This window comes from Gracilinanus agilis, chromosome 1, assembly GCF_016433145.1.
Source record: "Gracilinanus agilis isolate LMUSP501 chromosome 1, AgileGrace, whole genome shotgun sequence".
Taxonomy (NCBI): domain Eukaryota; kingdom Metazoa; phylum Chordata; class Mammalia; order Didelphimorphia; family Didelphidae; genus Gracilinanus; species Gracilinanus agilis.
Window position 1 is genome coordinate 756,213,373 of NC_058130.1, and position 8,645 is coordinate 756,222,017.

At 53.2% G+C, this 8,645-nt stretch overlaps 1 protein-coding gene across 1 annotated transcript; it reads right to left on the reverse strand.

The window, feature by feature from the left end:
- Window positions 1–590: 590 nt before the first annotated feature.
- On the reverse strand, window positions 591–1,313 carry PHETA1 (PH domain containing endocytic trafficking adaptor 1). Its single transcript, XM_044658786.1, has one exon. It carries the CDS (start codon window positions 1,308–1,310, stop codon window positions 591–593), a length of 720 nt encoding a protein of 239 aa, XP_044514721.1. The 5' UTR covers window positions 1,311–1,313.
- Window positions 1,314–8,645: the final 7,332 nt, after the last annotated feature.

Genomic DNA, 8,645 nt, shown 5'->3' on the forward strand with positions numbered 1-8,645 from the left:
ACCTCACTTCCCCTTCAGTAAAATGGGCTGAGGGAGGAGCCTGGGGGCAGAACTGTTTTCTTTGGGAGGCTGGGAGAGGGTGGAAGGTGGCCAGGAGATCTCCTCCCATGAGCAGAGAAGGTGAGCCCCCGGCTCTGGGGCGTGCTCTAGGGTGGCAACAGTAAACCTCCACCCCCCGGGGAGTGACGGGAACAAAGAAGAAGGCTTTGTAAACGACGATGCCCCCATAGCGGGGAGCCGACCCGGACAGAGACAGACACAAACACGCAGCGCCCCCTCTCCGCCTCCCCCACGCTAGAAACGTTCTAGAGATGGGCAGGAGAAGCCCCCCCCCAAAGGCTACAGCAGAGGCCCCGGGCCCCAGGCCAGCCTGGACAAGGGGTGACAAGCTCCCGCCCAAAGCCCCACCGCCCCCTTCGCTCCGCACCGAGCCGCCGGCCAGGGGCAGGCTGGACGTCTCAGGACTCAGACGGCCACTGCCGGGCACCAGGCTCAGCAGCCAACCGAGCGAGCGTGAGTCCGGGTCGGGACTGTCCAGCAGGGGCGCTTCCCGCCACGGTCCGGCCCGCAGCACCCCCCCGGGCCCGGGGTCACGGCTGGCCTCGGCTCTCCTGCCACTCCCGCCGGAGGGCCAGGATCTCCTGTCCGTACCAGTCGTGGAGGCGGGAGAAGGTGTTGGCGCCGGGGCTGAAAGGCGTCTCGGGGACGAGCAGAGGGGCGGGGCCGGGGCCCGAGGAGGGCTTCCGGCGGGGCGGGACGGGCGGGGGTCCGGTCCTGGGGAGGCTGCCGTTGGGCAGGCCGGGGCCCTCGTGACTCCACACGGCGCAGCCGTTCTCCCTGGGGCCGGCCGCGGGCAGCGAGCGTTCCCTCCGGGGCGGGGCCAGGGGTTCGGCCCTTGGCCTGCCCCCCGGCCCCGACCGCATCTGCTCCAGCTGCTGCTCCAGCGCGCGCACCACCAGCCGCATGTAGTCGAAGCTGGCGCGGGACAAGGCCTTGACCCAGGCCTCCATGGCGGGCTGGCTGTCGGCCGCCAGGACGTACGTGCGAGAACGGGCCCCCGCGAAGCGGATGGCGAAGGCGAACTCCTCGGCGGCCTCGCACAGCTCCACCGTGCAGCCCTCCAGGATGATGACGCCCACCGGCTCGCGGCTGTCGCGCTCCTCGAAGTAGAAGAGCATGTTCCCCTTGAGCACGAACCAGCGCCGGTGGTAGGCCGTGTGCCGCTCCCCCTTCTTGTACAGGAAGCCGCTGTTGTCCGCCGGAGAGTCGCACGTGGCGTAGAAGGCCAGGCTCCGCTCATTCAGCTTCATGGTGGCCAGGACCTGGGCGGGGAGAGAGGAACAGGGGCAAATGTGGCCTCTGGCTGCAGATCTGGGTTCAAATCCTGACTCGGTTCACCGACTCCCCGAGGGACCCTCCCTCCTGTTATGCCTCCACTGCCTCGGCAGCCCCCAAATTCGGGAATTTGACTCGAGGATTTCCCCCCAAATACCTAAGTTTATCTTTATTTTTTACAGAAAATGTGTTTATCTTCATTTTTTTAAAAAAGTTGACTCAAGGTAAAACCCAATGGAATTGCGCATTGGCTAAGGGGGGCTGGGGGGGCCTGGGGGGAGAGGGAAAGAGCCTGAAATAGGCAACTAGGGGAAAATAGTCAAATAAAAACTTTAAAAAATTAAAAAATAAAACTCTACTCAAGGAAAAAAAGTTGACTCAAGCTTTAAGGTCCCTTCTGGCTCAAAAATCCTTCGGAGTAAACAAAAAAAAATGCTTCGGAGTTGAACACCCCAATTTTGGGAGGGAAGAGACCCAGGCCCCCTCCCATCTCCTTCAGGGACCTGCTACAGAAGCCCACACAAGCCCAAGTTCTCTCCGGAAAAAAGCTGTCCACTGGGGAAATGATGGGACTAAGGTATCCTGCTCAGCTCCGATATTGCCCGGTTTAAGGCCTTTCCCGGCTCTGACACTCCCTGTTCTAAGGGCCCTCCTGCTCAGTTCATCTCAGACTCTTTGGGAAGATGAGCTGAGCACACACAAAAGTGTCAGAAAGAACAAGCCCGCCCCCCTGTCATTTGGGCCTCAATTGCTTGATGCTGGCCGGAGGTGGGAGGGCAGGACTCATGGTCCAGCCTGGACCCGAGCCAGGGCCTGGAGGATGGGGAGGTTCCGCTGCAGAGCTCACCCCTTCGGAGCCCCACACTGGAAACCCTGACCAGGCAGCCTCGGCGGAAAGGCAGCCAGCCCTCTTTTTGGATGACTCACTGAAATAAAGATGGCACGATTAGATTCACAAGCAATTAGTTACCTGTGCATGGAGTCTAGAGAAAACGAAGTACAAAAGAAAAGGATGATGACTTATCCCAGGACTGTTTCTCTATGAAAACGACAGGACCATCCTGGGGTCCAACTGGGCCTCAGATATATCCTAGCTGTGTGACCCTGGGTAAATCCCTTAACCTACATTACCTGCTTGTTACCACTTGGAACCAATATACAGAGTATTGATTCTAAGATGGAAGGTATGGGGAAAGAAAAAAAAAAGAGAGGAGGGAAGAAGGAAGGAAGGGAGGGAGGGAGGAAGGACAGGCAGACGGGACCATCTTTTTGCAGACAGGTGGCATAGAGATCTGGATTCAAGCCAGGAAGCCTTAAATTCAAAGGCTCCCTCCTGAGGTCCCCTAATTCTAGTGCTTTCCTTCCAGTGATTATGTCCAATTTATCCTGTCTTTAACTCGTTTGTACAAAGTTGTTTGCATGTCATCTCCGTGAGCTTTTTGACAACAGGGCCTAGCTTTTGCCTTTCTCTGTGCCCCCAGTGTTTAGCACAGTGCCTGGTACACAGTATTTCATAAACTATTAAACTAATTAACTTACCCCCTGTGAAAGTCACTGAACTACTTCTCAACCTCAGTTTCTTCATCTATAAAAAGAAGATGATAGCAACTCCCTCCCAGGGTTCTTGTGTCAAATGAGATACAAAAATCACTTTGTTGGGGCAGCTGGGTAGCTCAGTGGATTGAGAGTCAGGCCTAGAGGCGGGAGGTCCTAGGTTCAAATCCGGCCTCAGACACTTCCCAGCTGTGTGACCCTGGGCAAGTCACTTGACCCCCATTGCCCACCCTTACCACTCTTCCACCTAGGAGCCAATACACAGAAGTTAAGGGTTTAAAAAATAAATAAAAAAACAAAAATCACTTTGCAAGCCACCAAGTACTAGATAAATGACAATATATTCTAATAATTATTATAAATGATAATGTGCCCAGCAATCCCTGCACCATCTCCCACCCCTTTCTACCTCTTCCTCTGAGAGCCATGGTAGCCGACTGCCCTGTGGCTTCACACCCCACTCCATGACTTCCCAACCAACACGCCCTTCCTAGGCCACTGTGCCCACAGCCCCTCCGTTAGTGTGTAAGCTCCCTGAGGACAGGAGCTGTCTTGGTTTTTCTATTTGAGCTCTTATCTAAGAGCGTGATACTCATTTATTTATCCTATGATCTTATGATGTGTCATCCCTGACCTCTCGACAGCCCAAGGGTGGATCCAAAGAGAAAGAATCTGTTGTCTGAGCACCAGCCTGGAAGGTTGCCAAGAACCCAAATACCAGGTTGGCCGAGTCAAATCCGGTGAAGTCAACAAAACATTTCCTAAATGCCTACTATGTGCCGGGCACTGTGCTAAGCGCCAGACCCTGGAGACTCTTGAAGACTATCAGCTAAGTTCTAGATGGGGCACCACGTGCCCTGGCAGAGGACAGCACGGAGAGACAAATCAGAGGCTCCTTGAAGCACGAGCACTGCTGTTCCCATGCCCAGCTGGCCTGCAAAATACTCAAGCCAGGCAGTGTGCCAAGTCCTAGGAAGACCAAGAGAGGCAAAAATTGACTTCTGTATCAGCCCCATTTTGCAGAATGAGAACCTGCCCTCCCAAAGCAGCCCATTCTTTTCCTTTCGTGAGGAGGCAAATTTTCCCAACTAACTCAAATTCACCTCTCCAAGCTAGGGGCTCAGGGATTTGGAGCTGGGAGGGCCCTTAGAGGCCATCTAATCCAGCCTTCTCATTTTTACAGATGAGGAAACTGAGGCGGGGGGGGGGGCTGTTAAGTGACTCCCAGGGTCATACAGGTACAAAGTGTCAGGGCTAGAATTTGAACCCAGGTGTTCTGACTTCAACTGGGGTGTTCTTCCAAGAGCAAAAACAGCCTTGAAGATGGCTTTCCCCTTTATCCATCCCCACTCAGCCCCAGAAGGCTGGGGAGTAAGCTGCTGAGTTTGGCCCCAAGGGGCAGCCCAGGAGGCTGCTCTTCTGGGAAGGGAGAAATTCCTGGGATCTGCTGAGGCTGCAGACTCACATGGGTGAACCAGCCCTGTGGCCAGTCCCATTTCCTCCGCAGAGGACAGAAACTGCAACAAAGACAAGGCGCCTTATCTCGAGCGTTGCCCAGAGAAGGGCAGAGGCCCAGCGTCTGTGGGAGAGCCTGGGCCAGGGCTCGGGAGGACAGAGCTCCGTTTGCTCCTGACAGGGGCCTCCTCGGAGCCCACCAACTCCTTCCCAGCTCACCTGAGAGCCGTGAGCACTAGAGCCACTGCGTGAGCCCTGGAGCTTTCAGAATCAAGTGGCTGCAACCTCCTTCCATCCACCCTGGGAAGTAAAGGGGAGGGAGGAAGAGGAAGAGGGAAGGCTAGAGCTCCCCTAGATAATTAGGCTCACCCCCTCATCTTCTCTACGGTGCCTCTCCCCTTCCAGATACCCTTCACCCTCCTACCCATCCCTCCCTGGAAGCGATCGGCCCCCTTCTAGTCACAAGAAGCCAGAACCAGCATTCTTCCAGCTACTTTTCTTTAAAAAAAAATATGAAGGTTAAGTGACTTACCCAGGGTCACCTAGCTAAGAAGTGTCTGAGGCCATATTTGAATCCAGGACCTCCCATCTCTAGGCCTGGTTCTCAATCCACTGAGCCACCCAGCTGGTCCCTGGGCTATTTCTAAATTGAAATTTCAGCTACCTCACCCCATCCCCCTCTGCCCCCCCCCCCCATCACTTCCATGCCTGGAACGAACTCCCTCTCCTTTTAGAATCCTTTTAGATTAGAAAGCCTTTTAGAATCCTAAACCTTTTTTCAAAGCTCACCTCAAACACAAGGGCCTTCCAGATTATGCCCCCCCCCCCAGGTTCTGGGGCCTCACCTAATCTCTATTTAGGCAGCTAGGGGGTGCCGTGTTGTGCCTGTAGTCAGGAAGATCTGAGTTCAAATCCTACCTCACATTTATTAAGGTATAGGATCCTGGTGGGGCAGCGGGGTGGCTCAGAGGATAGAGAGTCAAGCCTAGAGGCGGAAGGTCCTAGATTCAAATCTAGATGTGTGACCCTGGGCAAGTCACTAACCCCCATTGCCTAGCCCTTACTGCTCTTCTGTCTTGGAACCAATACATAGTATCGATTCTAAGACAGAAGGTGGGGGTTTAGGGGGAAAAAATACCTCTGGGACTCAGTTTTCTTATCTTTAAAATGGGGAAAATAGTACCCCATCTCCCAGTATTGTTGTAAGGACCAAATGAGTTAGTATGTGTAAAGCATTTATATATAAATAGACGGTATATAATAAATATATAAAGAGGGTGATAGAAATGTTAGCTGCTATTATTTCGCATCTACTTCCAGGTATGTATGTGTACATGAATCCACGTCTCCTTCCCCCCGATGGAATGGGAGCTCCTTGAGGGCGAGGACTGTTTCTTTCCTTTTTCTCTTGTAACCCCAGCCCCTATCCCAGAGCTTGGCAAACAGTTGGTGCATAATAATAAATGCAACAACGATGACAAATGATTGCTGCCTGAGTCATAATTAGCACCACATCGTGCAGGAATAACATGCAAAGAGCCACATACAAACGAGGAACAGGCAGGATAAAGGAAAGAGCGGCTTCTCCTGCCTCAAATGTGACTCCCTCTTCTTATTCCATCATTTCTGGTTCTTTCCTCTTCTCCCATCTGGCTCATATCTTTCCTACTTGAGTTCAAATCCTGCCTCAGACACAGACTAGCCGGGTGACCCTGGGCAAGTCACTTAAACTGCTGGCCTCCGTTTCCTCGCCTGTAAAATGAGCTAGAAATGGCCAAAAGAGCCGGCCAAGGGAGCCCTGTAGCTTTCTGAATGAAGCCTCTGAAACCTCCTTCTTTCTCTCCAGAAAAGTAACAGAGGGAGGAAGCCTGGGATGGCAAAAGCGGAAGGAAGGTTACACGATCTCCGTCGTAGAGTATCGCAGTTACAGTGTCTCTGCCAAGAAGAGCCCGAATAAGGTCACGGAGAGTCGGCGATGACTGAACAAAAACACTTCTCTGGCTCGCTTAGACTGCGAGCTCCTGAAATGCCACAGACCTCTCTGACACCTCCCCAGACGGCGAATTCCGGGGGCTCCCCGTCATCTCCAGGAGCCCCTCTGCGGGGCTCTGAAAGCCCCTCCTGCCTTTCCAGCCCTCTCCCTTCCACTGCACTCCCTCCGCGTCCTCGGATCTAAGGCCTCCTGGCTGCCCCATCTCTGGGCTCCCGGCATCTTCTCTGGCTGCCCCCCTGGCCTCCCCGGCTTCCTCGAAGACGGAGATCCAATTCCACCTCCCAAAGGAAGTATTTCCAGCGTCCCCTCCTCCTTGGGCTCTTCCCCTGCTCTTATTCTCAAATTTCTCGTTTTTTCCTCTTCTCCCATCTAGCTTGCATCGTATTTACAACTTATCTTCATGAGCTCAAATCCAGCCTCAGACACAGGGTAGCTGTGTGACCCTGAGCAAGTCACTTCCCTGCTGGCCTCAGTTTCTTCATCTGTAAAATGAGTCAGAGAAGGAAATGGCAAAAAGACACCTTCCTTCTGCTGAGAATCTCCTTTTTTTACATCTTACAAGTCGTATGTGCCTGCTGTCCCTCCCACGAGGATGTATCTTCCTTGAGGGCAGGGACAATGTTTTTGTGTTCCTTTGCTTCCCTGACTCACAGTACACATACTTATCAAGTGACTGGTCATCCAGCCTCTCCCTGAACTCACACCATCCACAGGCTTCAGATTAAGTTCTGTTTGGTTAAAGCACACAACCAGCCAACGCAGGGCAGCTCCCAGGTCCGGCCCAGGAAACCATTTACCGCTCTCCTCTCTCTCCCCCTCAAGAAGCTTCCGTGGTTCCCTATGGCCTCTCAAATAAAATGCAAACTCTTCTGCTGGGCATCTAAAGCTCTTCTGCATCTGGCTCCCATTGGCCTTGGCCGGCCATTTCTCCTTATTTTCCTCCACACTCGACCGTTTTGGCAAAACTGGCCTCCTTCCTGCTCCTGGAACCTGGCGTCCCCTACACACACTTCGAGTCCCCGTCACTCCTCCGACGCTCTCCCGGCTCATCCCTGGCTCTTGGGATCTTTGGCAGTCACTCAGGAAACAGGCACAGCAGAAGGCAGTCTCTGCTCTCGGGGGGCTCACAGCCTAATGGGGGGGGGGGGATAAGGTGCAAACAGCGATGTACCAACAAGCTATCTGCAGGATAAACTGAAGATAATCCTGGAGGGAAAGCACCGGTTTTAAGGGAGTCTGGAAAGCTTCTTGGAGGAGGTGGGATTTTAGCTGGGACTTGAAGGAAGCCAGGGGGCAGCCAGGGGCATAGAGTGCCAGGCCTGGAGTCCTTTGTTTAAATCTGGCCTCTGCCACTTGCTAGCTGTGTGTGACTCTGGGCAAGTCATTTAACCCTGTTTGCCTCAGTTTCCTCATCTGTCAGAAGGAAATGGCAACCTAGCTGTGTGACCTTGGGCAAGTCATTCAATCCTGTGTGCCTCAGTTTCCTCATCTGTCAAATGAGCTGGAGAAGGAAATGGCAAACCATTCCAGGATCTGTGCCAAGAAAACCCCAAAAAGGGTCACAAAGAGTTGTATGTGAGGGAACATGGAAGCCAAGAAGCAGAGATGGAGGAGAGCCTCCCAGGCATGGAGGCCCAGAGCCAAGAGCTGAGTGTCTTGTGCCCTGAAGAAGCTTGCCATGGAGCAGGCAGATAAGGACCGACACAGAGAAGTGCACTGTACAACTGTCCTATGACTCTTCCAGACCCCAGTTGGGGTTTTCTCAGCAGAGATTCTGGAGTGGTCTGCTATTTCCTTCTCCAGCTCATTTGATGGATGAGCAAACTGAGGCAGACAGGGTGAAGTGACTTGTCCAGGGTCACACAGCTACTCTGCCATTTCCTTCTCCAGCTCATTTGACAGATGTGGAAAATGAGGCAGACAGGGTGAAATGAGTCGCCCAGGATCCCACAGCTGGAAAGTGTCTGATTTTTCATGACCCCACTTGGGGATTTCGTGGCAAAGATACTGGAGTGGTTTGCCATTTCCTTTTCTAGCTCACTTGACAGAAGAGGAAACAGAGGCAAACAGGGTGAAGTGACTTGCCCAAGTTCACATACTGTCTGAGGTTAGATTTGAACTCAGGTCTTCCTGACTCCAAATCCAGTGCTAAACCATCAGTGAGAATGAGGAGCCACGGGAGATATGGAATTAAGAGACTGGCTCCCAATCAGGTAGATCCTGGAAGGCTGCCAAGAGGAGGCAGCATCCATACAGGTCTTTAAAGGACAGAGAGAAACCTCCCAGGCTAAAATGGGGAAAACATTCC